The sequence below is a fragment of the Barbatula barbatula genome (assembly GCF_947034865.1).
Source record: "Barbatula barbatula genome assembly, chromosome: 23".
NCBI classification, from domain to species: domain Eukaryota; kingdom Metazoa; phylum Chordata; class Actinopteri; order Cypriniformes; family Nemacheilidae; genus Barbatula; species Barbatula barbatula.
Genome location: NC_136786.1, coordinates 17405322 through 17427021, shown reverse-complemented (window position 1 = coordinate 17427021; position 21700 = coordinate 17405322). Strand labels below are relative to the sequence as shown.

Sequence of the window (21700 nt, the reverse complement as noted above, 5' to 3'; positions counted from 1 at the left end):
AATGGAGTTAGTATATAGTACTAGAAAATAGTATACAATTATTGTAGTTTTATGTTTGTAAATATTAGGACATTAACAATAAACCTCAAAATGTCATTATTTTGCATTATGTTCATGATGGCTCAATGATTCTGATGAGGACACCAAAGGCACTTCATTGTGATATTGACCCAATTTTTACTGCAAATACATATTTCTTCTTAAATGCTTATTTTTTTATTTTTCTTATTGATGTCTCGGTTATTTCCGTAGGCATTGCTCTAGGTCAGGTCACTAGGTCAGATCTATATGCAAACGTGTGAATAGCCATGTAGTCTATGTAAACGTGTCTTGCCAACGGATTGTTCACATGTTGTTCGGTGTTATGGCTCCAGAGGCAACCTCCGTGTTTAAAGGGCATCCCAAAAAAAGGAACGCTAATATGATAGGTGTCAAACAGACCAGAGTGCTACTCCTCAAGGACATGGAGCGAATGGAGCGCACTTTGTTCCGCCTGGAGCAAGGTAAGTCTTATCATAAAAAGTCATCATAGTGATCAGCTGTGTATTTCAATGCTGTTTTTACTCCACGTAGAGTATTCATTGGTGAAATCCGCATCATAGCTACAATTGCATTGTTTTTTTCTACCTTTAATCTCTACTTGTCTTTTTGTTTGTGAGAGAATAACGTTACGGCAGACTTTGTATCTGTAATGACATCCATGTAGACTGTATTTAGCGCACAAGTGTTTTTACAGGATTTACAATATAGCCTAGATATAAATATACACGTCATTGTATCTGAAGGTCAGAATGTGGCTATATTTAAAACTGTGCCATAGACTGCATGGCTCTCTGCCTAGTTTTTAATATTCAGTTCTTAAAAAATTACAATAACATTTGATGTCACATAACAAGCGCTTTGTCACATGACCTTAATGTAATATAGAAACCAAATGCGATATTAGTTGCGGTTTTTAAATATGTTAAACATTATTTAACGAGACATTATTTTCAATGAATTGACTGTAGAGATCGTAAACCATGAATGTTTATTTGCATGTCGTGCCCGGTCCAATATGGCGGCGATGTTGGTGTTACGCATGGACTTTGGCCTGGTGGATGTTTGTCTTTGGTTCCAAATGCACAGGGGTTTGTTCTGTTGGAATTTGTATAGTATTCATCTCAGATGACATTTATTACTTTAAATATAATTGTTTTTCATGCACCAAGGACATTACCCAAAACGTAAGCATTAATTTAATATTCATGCCCTTTGCTGATTTTTTATGTGTCTTATGTTTCAAAACACCTAGGCTATGAGCTTCAGTTTCGTTTGGGCCCAACTTTGCAGGGGAAGAATGTGCATGTCCATACTAACTACCCAGCACCAGGCAAGAAGTTCAAAAGCTCCAGCTTCCGTCATCTGGAGTGGATTAATCCAAGTGGAAGAGAAGATGACTCGGACAAGTATTGCAAGCTGGACATGGAGATAGCGGGATCTTATCAGTATTATTTTGGGTTTGGGTGAGCAGCCTGTACTGCAATGAAACGTTATTCTGTATCTCATTGCTGTAGAATGAGACATAATTATGTTGTGCAGGAATGAGGAAAGGACCGGGGGTGGCTACATTGTGGTGGATCCAGTGTTGAGGGTTGGCCATGAGAGGAACATCCTGCCTTTGGATTGCATCACGGTTCAGACCTACCTGGCCAAGTGTCTGGGAACGCTGGACAAATGGCTGGATCGACTCAGAGTTGCCAAGGAAACTGGTCTGAATCTCTAAGTCTCAATGTTCAGATAGAAATCATGCACAAGGGAGGATATCTTTATTCAACAAGCACAACATTTGGCCATTTAAAGATATCCTTCTGATAATATCATTGAGCCCAATCGTACACCCAGCGCAAGGCACAGCGCAAGTGTTTTTTCTAGTTTCAGCGCCAACGCAGATCTCATTTTCCGGTCCTGCGCCGCGTAGTTTAGATAGCAAATGCATTTGCGCTCATTTGTGCGCCCATGGGCGTGTTGGTCTAAAAAAGAGTCATGCTCATTGCTATTTTGAGGAACTCGTACATTCTGCCTATTACACACAGAGGGACTCGCAGAAGCACACAATTATGCCAAATAGTTATAAAATGAATTACAATGTAAAAGATTATTATGGTGGATATACATTTAAAAATCCGACTTTTCCTGTAGATGGTTTGCTCTCGCACTAGCAGATGCGTTTCCTTTCTGGAGAAGTGTGTGCCCTTCCGAATTCCGGCGCGTAAATAGCAAATCCACCAACTGTTAAAGGGAATAGATGACACTCTGATTGGTTTATAGCACGTGATTAGTTAAAATATGGCCAACACTTTTCTTATGAATAATTAGCTGGTTATGATTATTTATTTACCATCTGTCTATTCTTCATTGACCTTTTTTACATGCAGGTTACAATATGATCCACTTCACGCCACTGCAAAAACTGGGTGTATCACGATCATGCTACTCCATAGCCGATCAACTTGAACTGAACCCAGATTTCTCTCCACCTGGCAAGAACTACACCTGGACGGACGTGGGCAACCTGATGGAGAAACTCAAGAAGGAGTGGAACTTGATTTGCATCACAGATGTGGTATACAACCACACAGGTACATACCCAATGAGGACAAGGTAAAACTAAATACATTCATGATTTCGGTGGCAACAAATGTGTCGTAAAGTTGTAAGTTAAAGCTCTGATAGTATCACCTCTGGTACGCTGCGCTCAAGCATACCAATAAACAAGCGGCTATATATACACATCGATAGCTGTGATCGGAGTTGCTGAAGAGCTGGTCACATCTTTGGGACAATGGTTGAGATGTTTGACCTTTTAGTGCCACTGCACAGAGATTAGTGTGACTTACTAATGTTTCACATTGCCCTCTGCTGTGTGTTCTGGATGTCATTGGAACGATCTACCAACCAAAATAACCGTTTTTACCTTATCGGCACCGTCTGCAATAGCCTCCATTCACAGTATCATCAGGGTGTCAAAGTGAAAAAAGTTGGGGGATAAAAGTTACACAATTCTCACCTGATATAAAACGTTGCTTTCTTGGTTAGCTGTTAACAGTAAGTGGATCAGGCTCCATCCGGAGTGCGGTTATAATCTGGTAAACTCTCCTCATCTGAAGCCAGCATGGTTTCTGGACAGAGCCCTGTATCACTTCAGCTGTGCCGTAGCCGATGGAAAATACAGCGAGGGCGGTCTTCCAGCTCTTATCGTGAATGAGATGCACATTACAGTGAGTGAACATGGTTTGAAATACTAAAGACGGGTAGTCACAAACCTTTAAACTATTGACTGTGTACTTTGGCTTTCAGATGCTTCAAGGACTTTTATGGAAGGAGGTTTTCACCGAGTTAAAACTGTGGGAGTTTTTACAGGTGAATGTTGAGAAAACCGTGGAGCAGTTTAGAAAGATTCTTCAGTCTGGTAAGTGATCTGCTGGCGTCTAAATCATTCGAGATCTTCTCTCAGCCGCGGAGAACATTAAGAGACCACTCCAAATGTTCATTTAATCAGCATTTCTAGATCAGCCAAATTTTCTAGCCAGTCTTGTTGGTGTCTGTTGAATTTCGACAAAATCAAACCTCAGGAGTAATCCAACAATCATCCAACAGCAACGTGAAAGACTGACAGCATGACAATGGACATGAAAACTTGAGGTTATCGCTGGAAAATTATTTCAGAAGTTTTCCTAAATACATGTGCAAATATTTCAGTTGTATCACTTAAAAGTGATTGAAAATTGTTAAATCAGATCTCATATCTTTTCAGTGGCTGTACAGTGGATGTAATGTTTTAGTGTCAGATCTAAGTTTTGCTTTGGTGTGTTTGGCATTTGTAGGTGACAAACCAGTGGGGCGCCAATTGGAAAAAAAGCTCAAAACTGTACAAGATTCCCAGTACAGACGCTTAAGCAGCACCATAGACATGCAACTCGCCCTGGAGATTTATGGCAGACACACGTGAGTGGGTGAACTGTCCCTTTAATGATGGATCTTAAACATTTGTTTAATATCTGAACCTTGGAACTGTTCTTTGATGACAAACCCAACAGTAATGGCCCCTCGTCCGTCCAAGAGAGTTGTGATTGCTTAACAAAGAGCCTAGAAGAACTGAACGTGGAGTGCTATAAAGAAATGCACAGCCATCACGAAAAGGTTGGTACATGTAATCTTCCTCGTCGTGTAAATTCTCACTTCACAGAGATGAGCCCATTCATTTTCTATGATATGTGACATGTTTGTGCAAGGAATATTAGGATTACATTTGCCAGATGCTTTTATCCATATCGACCTACCCTACAGTATATTTAGAGTATGCATTTTATATCTCTTTATACTTGTTTCCCTGCAGGCTATAAATTGTATAGTAGGAACAGTTCCCTATGACCGACTTGACGCCCACGGTCCGCAACTTGGACCTGTCACCAGAGCAAACCCTTTGGTGACAAGGTCAGAATTATGGCATCATTGGCAACTGGTCCATTGTTTAATGCACTGATTTAATCTTGTTTCGTTATTTCAATCATTCAGATATTTTACCTTCCCATTTGAAGACATGTCCACGGAACAGGAAAAACAGCTACTGCGAAATCCGAATGAAGCTTGTCATTTGATCGCTCATAATGGATGGGTCATGGGAGACGACCCCCTGAAGAACTTCGCAGAGCCAGGTGAGGTCACCACCTGGACCAGAGTGAATTTTCGTATTTGTCCAGATGGATTTATGCTGATCTGAAATAGCTCAAAACAAACGGTGGCCTGCTTATCTGGTCTTTTTTGCACATCAATGCAGAGGCTTTTTGTAAATGCTGGATTTATCCGTCTGTAAGGGTCTAACGTGTATCTCAGAAGAGAACTTGTTTGCTGGGGTGACAGCGTTAAACTTCGCTATGGTGACAAACCCGAGGACTGTCCGTACTTGTGGGCTCACATGAAGAAATACACGGAGATCACGGCCAAACATTTCTCCGGGGTGCGTCTGGATAATTGCCACTCCACACCCATTCATGTGGCTGAGGTATGCTGTTACATTACCACTGATACATAGTATTTCAATTGCATTATATGGCTTTTTAAATGATGTAATTTTAAATGTTCCAATTTAGTGGGATAGTTATTTCTATTTCTATTTACAGTATTGACGTATTGGCTGGAAAATGTATGGAACGTTAAGTTTTTTTCCCATTTAGAAATAGTTTTTAAAACATGCTACTATCTTCCCTCTTTATATAGTTGAGCCGTGTATTCATGAATTCTAGTTTGAAAATAGCACTTCTAGGGAATACACACATATGGATGTGTACAACACAATAACACAAACGTCATGTGGCCCAAACTTAACTTCCGGTAGACCTCGGAAAAGAATCAATAACTGTTGAGTAGTTTTAATTCGTTTGAATAAAATGAATATATACTATTATTATGACTAAATATAAAAAATGTTCTCGATTGCTTGAACACATTTCTTGAAATTACGGCTCCTTTTCTCGACACTCGAAAGATAAATCCATAACGTCTCACCCTATTCCCTCAACATCCTTTTATCGGGTCAAAATGAAGCTCTCCACTCAAAACCATTCCAACTTGCTAAGTTTCCCCCAGACATGACACACAAGCCCTCAGAAACACGCGCACTACAACACAGTCTTAGACACAGATGAGATCACTTCAAGACACTGTTACTAAAACCTCTCATTGGGATTCAAGAGAAGAGTCATTCGACAGCTCAGTGTCTATTACAATATACAACCTAAAAGAGAGCAGAAAGGGAAAAAAATGACGCCACTGTCACCGTAAGTAATTTCGTTACAGGATACTTTAGCAATTTCTCTCTCTTCTGACAAGAGATTTTTGTAAGTAGTCTCTGAGTTGTGAAGGTGTACACGTGCTGCAGTTGACTGCATGTCTCTGATATAAAGTGTGTTCTGTAATTATACTGTATGTTTACTGTAAGTAGTATAAAGCCCTGTTGACATGATCCTGAGATCCTCATCGGTGTGTCGTCAGTTTTGCTTCTGAATGTTTACTGATGGATACCTGTAAATGTGGACTATATGAGTTCACATCTCGACACTTTAGTAGATTATATCATTTGTTTGTGTTTTCTGAATGAGGACATGGTTCAACCTTTGCAAAACGAGCAGGTTTTGTGTGGGGAAGTCGATTTTTATGTTTTCGGAGAATGAGTTTATAGTTGTGAGAAAACGGTGAATCGTTTCATGAATTGTGTGTTAGCAATCGAAATCAAAAAATATTTTTTTTATAACCAAACACGGACAGGCGGTTAACCGTGGGCCAGATGAAACCATCTTTACGTCATAACCTTGAGACACCTTCCCTCGCTCTTGTGTTCTGTTGGTTCTTGTATGTTGTGTCTATAGGCCATGTTAGCTGCAGCCAGAGCGGTCAGACCCAATCTGTATGTGATAGCAGAACTCTTTACAGGAAGGGAAGAGCTTGATAATGTGTTTGTTAATCGACTGGGGATAAGCAGTCTCATAAGAGGTACTACAGGAGACACGTGTCTGTTCTTCACACTAAATGTCTTTCTCTCTCTCCCTCTCTCTCTCTTTCATTGCTTTTCATAAAACACTTTACTTGGCTCACCTGCCTGTCATATGCACACATAACACTATGACATCATTACTGAAAACCTGCTCTAATCAAACAACGGCTCACTGTATGTCAACCTTCGGCTTATCTGTCTGTCCATCTAACTTTTATGACTGTCTGTCTGATTCATTGTCTGTCAATACTATCTTTGTGTGTTTGTCTCTTTCTTTTTTAACTCTCTGCCTGTCTGTCTCAATAACTCTCCATCCATCCATCCATCCGTCTCTTTTTATTTCTGTCTGTCTCTGTGTCTGCTTCTCTTTATTTTTCTGTCTGTGTGTTTGCTATGTGCTGGGTTCTGGCTGGCAGTATATGTTGTCTGTTGCTCGTGAACACAGGCCTGATCTGTATGTTGTGGCTGAGCTCTTCACGGGCAGCGAGGAGCTGGACAATGTCTTTGTCACTAAGCTTGGCATCACCTCCCTTATCCGAGGTAAGATGCATAACAGAGGTAACTAAACTGCAAAAATTGGTCAGATTTTTGGGAAGTCTAACAAATTGTAAAATTAAAGAATTGATTTTCTTATAAAAAATCTCTGGTACTCTCACACTGATCAAATGTTTTTTTTTCTTTTGTTGTGGAACACAAAACATTTAGTAGTGAGAAAGAAGATGTGATGCTTGTTATAGTTATTTAAGAGTACTTACAGAGATGATTTACGTTTACATTTCGTCATTTAGCAGACGCTTTTATCCAAAGAATATAGGGAGCAATAAGCGATTTGTCATACAAAGGATGAGGCTGATTATTTCTTCTCTCATTGTCAGAGGCCATGAGTGCCGGTGACAGCCAAGAGGAGGGCCGGCTGGTGTATCGCTTTGGCGGTGAACCTGTGGGGTCTTTCGTACAGCCAAACCTCAGACCTTTACTCCCGTCTATCGCTCACGCCATGTTCCTGGATGTTACCCATGACAACGAATGTCCCATACAGGTCTGCAAAAAAGTACAGAATCTTCCAAACACTTTTTGTTTCAATCTTACTTTCAAGGGATAGTTCAACCTCATTTTTTAAAACAAGCATGACTTTTCGTATAATCGAAGTGAATACTGGGAACTAGGGATAGACATTTATTTGCACTGTAGGAGCACATTAGACGTAAAGAAAAATATACTAGCTTTCATCGATTGTAAAATTCTTTAGTTTTGGTAAACTCTCGTGTCTTTTAGGTACGTTCGGTATATGATGCTTTACCCAGTTCCGCTATCGTCTCTATGGCCTGCTGTGCCACAGGCAGCACTAGAGGATACGATGAGCTCGTACCACATCAGGTCAGGAAAAATGTGTTCGTGACATCAGCTATGTCTGAAAATGCCCAAAATGTCAAGAATTAAGCAAGAACGGGCTTTGTATTAAAGTTCCTGTTAAGAAAACTGTTATATTTTTATAAGACACAGATTATATAAGCACAAAGGACCTTTGTTTATTAAACACATCAATTATTACACACCCTTTACAAAACCTCAGTCTTACACATGCAGATCCCCGCCCTTGGATTATTCGACACTCTTTGTGTATAAACAAAAGCTGTTCTGTTCATTTTTGTATCTATATCTCTAAGTTTCTCCCAAGGAGTTCTAAACATATATGGAGAACGCTGTCTGTAACTGTAAGCATCCCCCCAGCTCCAACATAAGAAAATCTAATAGGCAAAAATCGGCTTTAAAGAGATAGTCCACACAACAATTTACAATTTACTCACCCTCTTGCCATTTCAAACATGTATGTTTTCCTATATAGAAGATATTTTGGAGATTGTTGGTAACCAAACAACAGCGGTACCCATTGATCCATTGGTTTTGTGTCCATTCAATAGAAGTAAACGGGTCCCAACATTCTTCCAAGAAAAATGGTGTACTGCGGAAGAAATACATTCATACAGGTTTGAGATGATAAGAGGGGCAATAAATGATGACAGAATTTTCATTTTGGTGTGAACTATCTACTATTAATATAAAGATACAGTATGTGTGCGATAGAAAGGTATGCAAATGCATTGCAATGGAATTTTTAAAGCTTTTTGCATCCACCAAAAGGATGTAGTTTCAATATCCACCAGCAGGGGCTGCTAACTAGTCGAACCTTAAACTGTTTCTTTTTTTTCAGATTTCAGTAGTAAAAGAGGAGCGTTTTTACCCCAAGTGGAGCCCCAATGTGTCCGACTCCTCTGTTGATGAGGTGAACGCGCAAACCGGTATAATGGCTGGAAAACTGGCACTCAACAAACTTCACCAAGATCTGGCACAGAAGGGCTTCACTCAGGTCAGAATAATGTCTATTCATACATGAGATGAACATCACGATCTTAAACAGCAGGAGTTTTTTGAGGATATTTCATTCCAGATCAACTAAAATTAGGTTATTTAGCAGATATTTTATCCATTGTCTTGTCACATCCTCCCGGGGTTCAAAACAAGCTGTGGCACATAACATGGCATTCTATTGATGACAAATAACAATATAACAAGAACAAATAAAATATTATCAATGTCGATTTGTGTTGATTTTGTGTGTAACAGGTTTATGTAGATCAACTAGATGAAGACACGGTGGCTGTAACCCGGCACTGCCCGAGCACACATCAGTCTGTCGTGTGCGTGTCTCGTACGGCCTTTAAAGACCCCGAAACACACCAGTACAGAGAACATCTGCCCCCCCTGTACATTCCAGGTACAGACACAATGGTTCAGTCTCGTTCGCTCTTCACATCAAACTCTCATGTCATCTAACCCGTCGTCCAGGTCAAATCGAGGAGGTGGTGTTCGAGGCGAGAACGGTGGAGAGAAACGCTGAGTCATTTGTGAAAAATGAGAAGTACATCAATGGCATGCAGAAGTACACGGTTGAGATCCGCCAACACTTGCAGGTAACACGAAACTACAACCAGCAGCTGCTCCCCACCCATCATTAAGCAGAAGGACTGGGCGGGATATTTGCTGAGAGTTTAATAGCTTTAGATATTGTGTATGTTTTCCCTCCTAGTTAAAGGATAGCAGAATCGTCAGATACGGAACGGCGACTACAAAGGGCCGCAACGAATTTGTCGAAGAGATTTTGTTTGAAAAGCTCACCCCCGGTAGCGTTATTGCATTCAGGTGAACAGCACTTAAACTCACACGCCCCGTGAAATCTATATGTGACATTTAATACAGCTGTATATCATTCTTCTCTTTAGATGCTCATGATAAACCACACATTTTCGAGATTTGTCAGCACGGTGGATATTTTTGAGGCCCTGTCAATATATCAAAGTACTTCAGAAACAAAGGCTGTATTGGATATATAATAATGTAATAATAAAGTACATATGCTTGATCCCACAGGGTTAGTCTCGATCCAAACTCTCAGAACATGGTCGGCTTCCTACGGACTCAACTGTCACAGTTTAACCGGATCTATAAAGCCGGCAGTTTGACTGACAGTAATGTTCCAGGCATCCTAAAAATTGCACTGGAGTTGTGAGTGATCTTTACTTTGAACTATTTTAACAATACACACTTTTTAAAATGTTTCTTTAAGGAGTGCTGCTTACACTTGGGGCAACATGTAGCCAGGTGAGAGTTACATCTGGTCGCTTTTGGATGTTGACGGAAAAGATATCATTTAAAATCTTTTGCATTTACATTAGATGTTTGTGGTAGATGATTTATCCAAAGTCAAGTACTATTGAAGTATAGGGTCCAAGATAACATTTTTGATCTCGGTAATTATTTTCACACAGAAACAATTACATGTGGTGAAAGATGTCAGGCACGAATAAAGACTTATTCACAGTAAACACAGTAATATTTGTTGAATGCAAACTGACCCACATTTGGAAGATACCAAAACACAAGTTTGTTAAGAACCAGAATCTCAAACAATATTAACCCATTATATGGATTACACTGCATGGTTTTCATGGCCAAAATGATTTGCACAAGATATTATCTATTAAAAGAAACAGATAAAATGCTTTAAAAAAACGAAAAAAATTATTCTATCAGTTAAATTCTTTTTTTTTTAATTTTTATTTGGTAAATGAATCACACTGAAAAACAAATATGTTTTAACCATTGAAACTCTTAAGGTGCTGAATTATTTACAATGTTATGGTATGTGTATATTTAACACGATAATCAATAATCGTGGTTTTTAATATGACGTTTTTTATTATTATTTTTAATATTAAAGTATCTTTTTGAGTAGATTTTGGAAAAATGACCAGAAAAAGTGTCACTATTTACATTTAATGCAACAAGGATTTTTTGTCGACGTACTGTATTATTCTAATAAACTAAAAATAAAAGAATGATTCATTTTATCGAATTATTAATTTTTTAAAGGTAGTTTTCAGACCCTGTAATTTGGCTTTAAATCCACACTGTAATTTTGACCCCCTACAAAATGATGGATTACTCAGTATTCGTCCATGACTTAATGTTTAAACGTTTAACAATTTCTCTCTCTAGAAAAAGTATGATAAAAGCAAACATTTTAAGCCAGAGCAAAAGCAAAAGAAATGCCATAGCATGATTTTTCTTGAAAGTTCTTGTAGATCAGTGATCAATCATCCCAAATTTAGCTCGAGTGTAAACAGGGTCATAATGTGTCTGCTTTCAAGCCCTGATTTATTTTTCATGACAGTTTAATGTCCAAGCTGACTTTGGCCGAACTGAACGTGTTGTTGTTCCGCTGTGAGGCCGAGGAACAGGAAGATGGAAGTGGCTGCTACAATATCCCATCCTGGATGCCTCTGAAGTACGGTGGCCTACAAGGTATAAAATAACTCCATCACTCAAATCACATTGGTTAGTCACTGGTCATGCGATCGTGTGTTCGTTTCTCACAGGTCTAGTGTCTGTGTTGTCTGAGATTCGTCCCAAAAATGACCTCGGACATCCTCTCTGTGAAAATCTCAGACAAGATGATTGGCTGATCGATTATGTGAGCACTCGATTGATGAAAAAAAGCGGAGCTTTGCGGGAGGTAAGACTTAAATATTGTTTATTTTTATCATATTTTGTTCACGTTATTATTATATATTTCACGGCTAGCAGTCATAAAATAATTTGTCTATGGTTTTTATAGGTGGGAAAATGGTTCAGCTCCATATTTACATACCTCAAGCATATTCCACGATACCTAGTGCCACGTTATTTCGATGCCATCATCGTTGGGGCCTATGCCACAGCTATAGACGCTGTATTCAAACAGATGTCCAGGTTTGATCTTTTTTTATCAGTGTGATCAAATCTGGTGTTTGAGAGAAGTATTGATCAAAGTGTGTCCTTTTTAAACGGCAGCTTTGTTCAGAACGGCTCGACTCTGGTCAAGCTGTTGGCTCTGGGTTCGGTTCAGATGTGCGGGGTGGGTCGTGTGCCAGCCTTGCCCTCCCTGTCCACTGAACTTGAAGACGTCCCGGTTCGTCTCAATGCTGTAACCAATAAAGAGGAGCAGTGTTGTGTTTCTATTGCTGCAGGTCAGACACACACATACACACACAGACATCCATCTTTTCAAACCGTGTATCTCCATATTTGTGATTGAAATTTTTTGTCATAAATCATCATTAATGGTCACCTTTTATGTTTGTCACTGGGTTTTGCAAATATCCAACCAAGTATTAAAAAGTGATTATAGTAGTAGTGTGAATCTTATGTACAAATCTTTTATTTAGATTAAATATATGTTTGTTAAAATAAATTGCTTAAAATGCTGGGTTGTTTCAAATCATTGTTGATTTAAATGATTTAAATGAACCTGTAAACTGTCTATGCAGTACTTTACACAATCATGGATTAAAGCGACCCAGCATTTGTTAATTGTGTAGTTTCTTATACTCACATTAAACCTTTAAAATTTAAAACTTTGAAATTTAAGAAATTGAAACACTGCCTTAAATCTGTTTAAATGTCCTAAAACTACATCACTTTGCTTTAGATGTAAACATTTTAAGACGTGTTCTCCAGGACTAAATCTTCAGTTCCGGTCGGTTCTTCTTCTTGCCCAATTGTCATTCTTTTGTCTTTTGTCTTTTTTGTTGTTGCTTGAAAGAAGGTAAAAAGCTGTTTGTCAATGGGACATGAAAACCATATTTAATATTCAAAAAATATTTTCTAAATTGTGTCCAATGGAAGCACCACGCTTTTTTAATTTTCAAGCTCTTTCTTTTTGGGTGGTGAAAACCTAAAACCCATGGACAAACATGAGATAGCGACAATATGCAAGTGCAAGTTTATTAAGATGATCCCTTATTTGCACATTAGATGTAAACATTTTAAGACGTGTTCTCCAGGACTATAGATTCAGTTCCGTTCAGTTATTTTTCTTGCCCAATTGGCATTATTTTGTCTTGTATTTTGTTTTGTTTTTTGCTTGAAAGAAGGTAAAACGCTGTTTGTCAATGGGACATGAAAACCATATTTACCGTATGTATTTGCTTTAAAAATAGGTTTTACAAAAACTTGTCTTGTTTGAAGATATATTTGTGGAAAACAAAAACAACGATTGAAACTAAAGTGTGCCCTAAACTTAAAATTTCAGCTATACTGTATATACTGTACAGTACATGTTCTGTCAACTTTTACAATGTCAAATATTACAATGTGGAGATTGTTATGGAGGTTATGAACATATTTACTTTTCTATTCATTTGTTGTGGTTCTGCCTTACTTTTGTCTAGTGGCAGAATCATGACAGGGCCACATGTTTTGTGTGGAGAGAAACATATTATTGTCGGTCATGACATAATATTCGTTCTCACCGGTCTCGTCATCGATTCTAGTCTAGCTTCCCATCTGTGTCTCATGACCCACACCTGCCCATTGTTATCTTCCCTTGTTAGTTCCCCATATAATGCCCTCCTGTCTATAGTCCTGTGCTCGTTCGTTTTGACTGTTTGTGTAATTACCTTATTTCTTTCCTTGCCGTAGACTTGACTTGACTTGCCTGTTGCCAACCCAATCTTGTTTGTCTGACGTTGTGTTGTGTTCTTCGTTTATCTTTGCCACCCTTGTGGGAAGTGTTTTGTTTTATTTCATTGTGTTTTAGTTGTTATCCTCATTGTGGGTTTTTGTTTTGTTATTTACTATGAAATATCTTTTAACCCCTTCATTGCTGCCTGCACTTGGATTCTTCCTCTCTCTGTCACCCCCCCTGGTCGTGACAGACCCTGACATAATTAATTTTATTCACAGGTGATGTTTATAGAGGCTATGTCTTCATTTATTTGATGATTTCACAGTCATGTTAATGACATGGAGTGGCATGAATTGAATGTCAGACAGAAATATATGCTGTGTCATTGTTTACGACATGTTTTAGCCTGAAGGAGGACACTGCAGGTTCATGTGAGTTGAAATCGAATTGTCGTCATATCTAAAAGCCTGATAGATGAGCACTCATGCAGATATTTGAGATGATTGATATGCAGTTGTTTCAAACCTGTATAGATGTCTTTGTTCCGATGAACACTCCTTGGGTTCCGATGAACATTTCTTGGGCACCATTGACTACAACAGTATAAAAATTTACTGTATGTTTGGATTTATTTTACAAGTGTTTTCTTTTCACATGTAGGTCTGCCTCATTTCTCCACCGGGATCTTCCGCTGCTGGGGGCGAGACTCTTTTATAGCTTTGCGTGGTCTCATGCTTTTAACAGGGAGACATGTTGAGGCCAGGTGAGCGTCTGGTTTTATGATGCATTTGGTTCTGTTCACACCGATATCTACATCAGTCTTAATCTGCTCTGTTTTGACAGAAACATCATCTTGGCCTTTGCAGGCGCGATGCGCCACGGTCTGATCCCCAACCTGCTGGGTCAGGGCGTGGCATCACGGTATAATTGTCGCGATGCGGTATGGTGGTGGCTTCAGTGTATCCAGGACTACTGCAGCATGGTCCCAGATGGTAAAGACATCCTAACATGCCCCGTGTCACGTATATATCCCACAGATGATTGTGAGCCACAGCCACCTGGGACAGTGGTGAGGAAAAAACATGACCACGTGCTTACAGCATGATACTTATACCGTACAATACAGTTCACTGTTACTGTATCATCATACATGGTTCAGTCTAAAGAGCCTGGAGGCGTAGGTGATGATTTCTTAATGTAAAGATCTGCTTACAACTATATTTTCCAAAGCTTATAACTTAGACATGAAAGTCTTAAGGTGTACTTAAACGACAAAATATTAGTTACATGTATCTCATAAGGGTTTTAAGGTTATTAAAGCATGTTGCCGCTTATACAACGTGCCCCCAGCTGTTCAATATTGAATGTCCCACCCAAATGTAGAAAAAAAGGTAGAAAATGTAAACATATACTGTAGGAAAGAACAATTCGACAGGGTCATTAAACAACCAAATTAAATTAAATGTAAAGTAAGCTTGTTATATTTGAAATCATATGTTTTTCTTAGTATTTTAAGTGCATTGTAATCTTAACTAATAGCAAATAATGTGTATTTAAATTATTTTACATTAATATTTTGTATTTTTAAAGAAGCATTTGACACAAGGGTCTGACAATTACCAACCACCAGTTACAATAATACAAAATACACATTACAATAAAACAAAAAACAAAAATAAACATTAAAGCTAAAGTGTCCCCTCAACCTAGTTTTTAAATTTCAGCTACAGTGGACAGTACATGTTCTGTCCACTTTTACAATTTGAGATATCAAGGTGGAGATTGTAAGAGGTTATAAAGACTGCGCCCAATTTAGATTAGGATTCATTTAGATTTTGAAATTACAATAATTCAGAGGCGATGTTTATAGACGCTATGTCTTCATTTAGTGGATGATTTCACAGTCATGTGAATGACATGGAATGGCATGCATTGAATGTCAGACGGATGAATATGCTGTGTCATTGTTTACAACACGTTTTAGCCTGAAGCAGGTTCATCTAGTTTAAATATAATTGTTGTCGCCATACTTACAAAATAGCCTGAGAGATGATTGTTTATACGGCGCTATTCAATTGATGTCTTTCCCACGCCCAAAGTCCGCAACACGCATCTGCATGAAAAGCCAGCGCCGTTTTCAGACACGTAAAAATGTCTTGATGTTTTTGCAGCTTAACAATACAAACACTGCATCGTTTCAATAATTAAACACCCAAAATGTACAAGTTTGCTTGGATAAATACCAGCAAAACCAACAAAAATGAAAGGTGACTTATAGCAATGATAGAAAAATGGAGATATGCAAGAACACATTTGTGCACGTTTTTTAAGATGATCCTTGTTTTGCATTTTGTAATTGTTTATTCAATTAAAAGTGGTTAAGTGCTTTAATTACATTTTTAAATCAAATGTTGTCAGGACCACGACCAGCCATTGTATGTGGTCATTCAAGAAGCTATGCAGCGACATGCTCAGGGAATAGAGTTCAGAGAGAGAAACGCCGGACCACAGATCGACCAAAACATGAGAGATGAAGGTGAGAGTCTGGATCCTCGCAGCTCAGTCACTTTTTGTATTGCACAATAGTCCCTCTAAAACCATACCGTCATCCAATCCCGTAGGATTTAACGTGGAGGCCAGAGTAAATCCAGAGACTGGTTTTGTTTACGGGGGAAATCGATTCAACTGTGGGACGTGGATGGACAAAATGGGAGAGAGCGACAAAGCCCATAATAAAGGTGTCCCGGCCACACCCAGGTAATATTGTCACTAACAAATCTGTATCTGTCACGTAAAAGCATGTTACACTAATAGTGCTGATCTATATTTAGCAGAAACTTTATGAAGAATGGTGGTGAGCCTGGATAAACCAGTCCTCGAGACATCAGTTCGGTGACTGTGGTATTGTTTTGTTTATGTGCAGGGATGGATCTGCGGTTGAGATCGTGGGTCTTAGTAAGTCAGCAGTGCGCTGGCTTATGATGATGAATGAGAACGATCATTTCCCATACTCCTCTGTTACCATACACAGAGATGGTATGTCCTGGGCTTTTTAAACATGTGTTTACTTTCATCATTTTTTTATTGACTTATTATCATTTATTGTTACATTTGATATATTTATATTTTAAACTCACTGTTTGTATGTTGTACAAAAATGTTCTAGACGAATCTAATTATGAGATGAGCGTTGAAGATTAACTTCAAGCATTCATTTAACTATGATTTCATTTACATTACATTAACATTTGTGCATTTGGCAGACACTTTTATCCAAAGCGACTGAGAGTTCATTCAGGCTATAGATTTTGGATCAGTATGTGTGTTCCCTGGGAATTAAACCCACAACTTTTGCGCTACTAGTTACCACTGAGAATTAATCTTTGACACGGTCTTCAACACTCCATATGAAAGATATCAAATTAATATTTTCACAGAATGTTCCTTACATTATATAGGATGATTTTATGTCGAAATCAACAAACCATAAAAAATGGCTTCTGCAGTACCACATTTCTGCAGCGTAAAAAAATCACAAAACATGTCCCACCCCTCATTTGTATTAAATAAAATACCGCTATCCTGCTTTGTGTCACCCATAAAAGTGTAGTATTCAGTGCCATTTCCCACGTTTTAACCCTTTTTGTGTGACGTATTGTGTCAGTCATGCGGTCTTGCATAACAATGACTCATTGACACAGACGTTCATTTTAAGTGTCTGACCTAATTCTTTTACCCTGTTTCCGCATTCATTGTCATTCAAACATGCATGAACCAAACATGTGATAAAATGCCTTCCCCATTCTGGGGAATGTTTCTTTTTTTTGCACTGTCATCTTATTCAGGTGACATTAAAACGTGACACTGAATAGTTCATTATTGGTTCTGCTGAACACAAAAGAAGATATTTGAAAGAATGTGGAAACGAAACAGTTCTGCGGCACCATTGACTACGGACGTAGTTTTTCCCTACTCTGGAAGTCAATACTGCCCCAGAACTGTTTAGTTCTTCAAAACATTATATTTGTGTTCAGCAGACCAACGAAAGTTATACAGGTTTGACAGGCTCAACAATCTGGGGTTGGGTAAATGATCTCAGAATTTTCATTTTTGGATGAACTATTACTTTGAGCCAGATTTACTGTTTTCTACACAAAGTCATCCTACATAACGTAAAGAACATTTAATGAAAATATAACCTTGATATCTTTAATAAAGACTAAGGCCAAGGCGAAGATTGAATCCTAGTGAAATAAATGCAAACTTTAATCCCGTCGTTCGATGACGAGACTTGCATTTTATAGACAGGTGCACAAATGTTCATATCTGAATCAGCTTCACTCTCATGATTTATTAAAACGGCTAAGCTTCAAGGATCAAGAATAACCTTTACAATGAGTTTATTTTAGGTATAGAACAGTCGTTGTCTTATAAAGAGTGGAATCAAAAGATCCAGGAGAATTTTGAAAAGATGTTCTACGTGTCCGATGACCCTGCGGACCCGAATGAGCATCACCCCGACCTGGTCCACAAAAGGTGCATTTACAAAGACAGCTACGGTGCCTCCAACCCCTGGTGTGATTACCAGCTCAGACCCAACTTCACCATTGCTATGGTTGTGGTGAGTGCAGACAGACACTTGACAATATCACAGGTTGTACATCAGTTCTGTCCTGTGGGGGGTTTCGGGTCATTCTCTCATGAAAGATTGGGTTTCACCAGGCACCGGAGTTGTTTACGGTGGAGAACGCTTGGGCGGCTTTGAAGATCGTAGAAGTGAAGCTGTTGGGTCCTTTGGGGATGAAAACACTTGACCCGGAGTAAGTGATACTGAGCGGATCTTTACTCTGTGTAAAGAATGCTGCTGCCCAGACAAAAGTGCAAGTCCCCGGGTAAAGTTTGTAATGTTGGGATTTTGGCATTTGTTTGACAGTGATATGGTGTACTGCGGTTTCTATGACAACGCCTTGGATAATGACAACTACTACTGTGCAAAAGGATACAATTATCACCTAGGACCTGTATGTTTTCATTTCATCTCTTTATAAATCATCTAGGATGTGAGAGTTGGCTTGAGGATGATTTGAATCGTTTCCATTTTTAGGAATGGATTTGGCCGGTCGGATACTTCTTACGGGCTAAACTTTATTTCGCTAAAAGAATTTGCCCAGAAACATACAACCAAACCGTGCGCCTGGCGAAGAACGTTCTGTCGAGGCTTTACGGCCATCTCGAAAGGTGTTGTAAAGCGTATTAGGACACACAAAGATTGTATTTACACTTCTTGCAGATTGCATTGAGTCATCTACAAGCGTTTCAGTAATATATTTTTCTTTGATGTAGATCACCTTGGAAAGGTTTACCGGAGCTGACCAATGAAAATGGAGAGTCCTGCCCTTTTAGCTGTAAAACGCAGGCATGGTCTATTGCCACTGTTCTGGATGCCCTTCATGATCTATGATGTCATACATTAACTCTGTAAATCCTGCCGACTTCTTGTCACCAGCAAGTTTGATTGAAACAAAACGTGTTTTATATGCATGACCACACTTTAAGAAACTGTTGTATGGTTTGTTGCATTTGCGAGAAAATTATGTATTAATTTTTTTAGTATTTGAATACAAAATTCTGATATTTATTCTGTATTCTTTAAAGTCATCAAATTAAAACTTCTACTTAAAATCAATTAAAAGCCTGTCTTTAAAAAGGCCTTTGAAACTACAAGATATCAGTGTTTATTTTTTGCAAAGTCATGATTGTTTACATTCCCAACGGCAACAAAAGCGCATTCTTTAGCCTTCAGGAATGTATTCATGACAGATTGACCTTTAAATGGTACAAATCACAAAAATCACTTCCTGCTTTTTAGATCCTGAACACTCGGATGTTTTATATCCAATGACCACTTAACATTTTTAATCTTTTGATTGGATTATGATCATTTGTATCTTTAATTTATATCAGACATTTATAGATATTTTTATGATTTATAAAACATGTGTGCAATATGACTATCCTTCTTTTAGTGTCCTATCTATGTATATTAGCATATGGGTAGTTGACAAATACCTATAGTGTAATAGCAACACAGGGAAATTCATCTTCATGGTTAGTATTTGTTAGTATTTGTTAACTAAACATATACTGTAAGTAATATGTTTGCCAGGTTTATTTACAAAATAGTTCCCATAATTACATTTGTTCTATTTTATAGTTTACTATTATTATAAAATGTGGAAAAATACAATTGACCCAAAACGTTTGAACGGAACTGTGTGTAAAACATAAAGAAGTTTAATATAATTGAAGCTTCGGTATGTCAAAACATCCTCATGGGAAAGTATTCCATTACACCAATGAAGATTAAATAACCTACTACTGTATGACTGAAAAAAAACATTCACTACTCATGCTGTGAAAGGATTTGTTAAACCAAGTTGGGTTTCATTGTTATGACAAGATACAATGAGTCACAGAACTGGATCGCCTGATCCCGCTGTTACTTTACACAGCAACACTGACAAAACTCTTCTCACCGGGCCTCGGGGCAAATATTTCAGTCAAAATTATATTATTTATGATTGGTTCTGATTTCTTTCAGACATCTATGTTTAAGTCCCGTCTACCTGCATAGAGAAAGACAGAAATCCACGTTTAAGTCCCGTCTACCTGAATAGAGAAAGACAGACGTCCACGTTTAAGTCCCGTCTACCTGAATAGGGAAAGACAGACGTCCACGTTTAAGTCCCGCCTACCTGAATAGGGAAAGACAGACGTCCACGTTTAAGTCCCGTCTACCTGCATAGAGAAAGACAGAAATCCACGTTTAAGTCCCGTCTACCTGAATAGGGAAAGACAGACGTCCACGTTTAAGTCCCGTCTACCTGAATAGGGAAAGACAGACGTCCACGTTTAAGTCCCGTCTACCTGCATAGAGAAAGACAGAAATCCACGTTTAAGTCCCGTCTACCTGAATAGGGAAAGACAGACGTCCACGTTTAAGTCCCGTCTACCTGAATAGGGAAAGACAGACGTCCACGTTTAAGTCCCGTCTACCTGAATAGGGAAAGACAGACGTCCACGTTTAAGTCCCGTCTACCTGAATAGGGAAAGACAGACGTCCACGTTTAAGTCCCGTCTACCTGAATAGGGAAAGACAGACGTTCACGTTTAAGTCCCGTCTACCTGAATAGGGAAAGACAGACGTCCACTTTTAAGTCCCGTCTACCTCAATAGGGAAAGACAGACGTCCACGTTTAAGTCCCGTCTACCTGAATAGGGAAAGACAGACGTCCACGTTTAAGTCCCGTCTACCTGAATAGGGAAAGACAGACGTCCACGTTTAAGTCCCGTCTACCTGAATAGGGAAAGACAGACGTCCACGTTTAAGTCCCGTCTACCTGAATAGGGAAAGACAGACGTCCACGTTTAAGTCCCGTCTACCTGAATAGGGAAAGACAGACGTCCACGTTTAAGTCCCGTCTACCTGAATAGGGAAAGACAGACGTCCACTTTTAAGTCCCGTCTACCTGAATAGGGAAAGACAGACGTCCACGTTTAAGTCCCGTCTACCTGAATAGGGAAAGACAGACGTCCACGTTTAAGTCCCGTCTACCTGAATAGGGAAAGACAGACGTCCACGTTTAAGTCCCGTCTACCTGAATAGGGAAAGACAGACGTCCACGTTTAAGTCCCGTCTACCTGAATAGGGAAAGACAGACGTCCACGTTTAAGTCCCGTCTACCTGAATAGGGAAAGACAGACGTCCACGTTTAAGTCCCGTCTACCTGAATAGGGAAAGACAGACTTCCACGTTTAAGTCCCGTCTACCTGAATAGGGAAAGACAGACGTCCACGTTTAAGTCCCGTCTACCTGAATAGGAAAAGACAGACGTCCACGTTTAAGTCCCGTCTACCTGAATAGGGAAAGACAGACGTCCACGTTTAAGTCCCGTCTACCTGAATAGGGAAAGACACGCGTCCACGTTTAAGTCCTGTCTACCTGAATAGGGAAAGACAGACGTCCACGTTTAAGTCCCGTCTACTTGAATAGGGAAAGACACGCGTCCACGTTTAAGTCCCGTCTACTTGAATAGGGAAAGACAGACGTCCACGTTTAAGTCCCGTCTACCTGAAAAGGGAAAGACAGACGTCCACGTTTA

At 39.1% G+C, this 21700-nt stretch overlaps 1 protein-coding gene across 1 annotated transcript; it reads left to right on the top strand.

The window, feature by feature from the left end:
- Window positions 1-421: 421 nt before the first annotated feature.
- On the top strand, window positions 422-19260 carry aglb (amylo-alpha-1, 6-glucosidase, 4-alpha-glucanotransferase b; the record flags this gene model as incomplete). The annotated part of the gene is made up of 33 exons (XM_079487937.1): window positions 422-503; window positions 1295-1505; window positions 1582-1751; window positions 2418-2621; window positions 3079-3260; window positions 3340-3451; window positions 3867-3987; window positions 4080-4182; window positions 4379-4476; window positions 4558-4697; window positions 4857-5044; window positions 6949-7072; window positions 7408-7571; window positions 7808-7909; window positions 8745-8900; window positions 9158-9308; window positions 9380-9504; window positions 9621-9733; window positions 9962-10096; window positions 11265-11395; window positions 11470-11606; window positions 11709-11842; window positions 11924-12099; window positions 14199-14301; window positions 14382-14607; window positions 15957-16074; window positions 16160-16295; window positions 16462-16574; window positions 17948-18159; window positions 18261-18358; window positions 18472-18559; window positions 18643-18776; window positions 18882-19260. The coding sequence occupies 33 exons, from the start codon at window positions 422-424 to the stop codon at window positions 18997-18999; spliced, it is 4605 nt and encodes a 1534-aa protein (XP_079344063.1). The 3' UTR covers window positions 19000-19260.
- Window positions 19261-21700: the final 2440 nt, after the last annotated feature.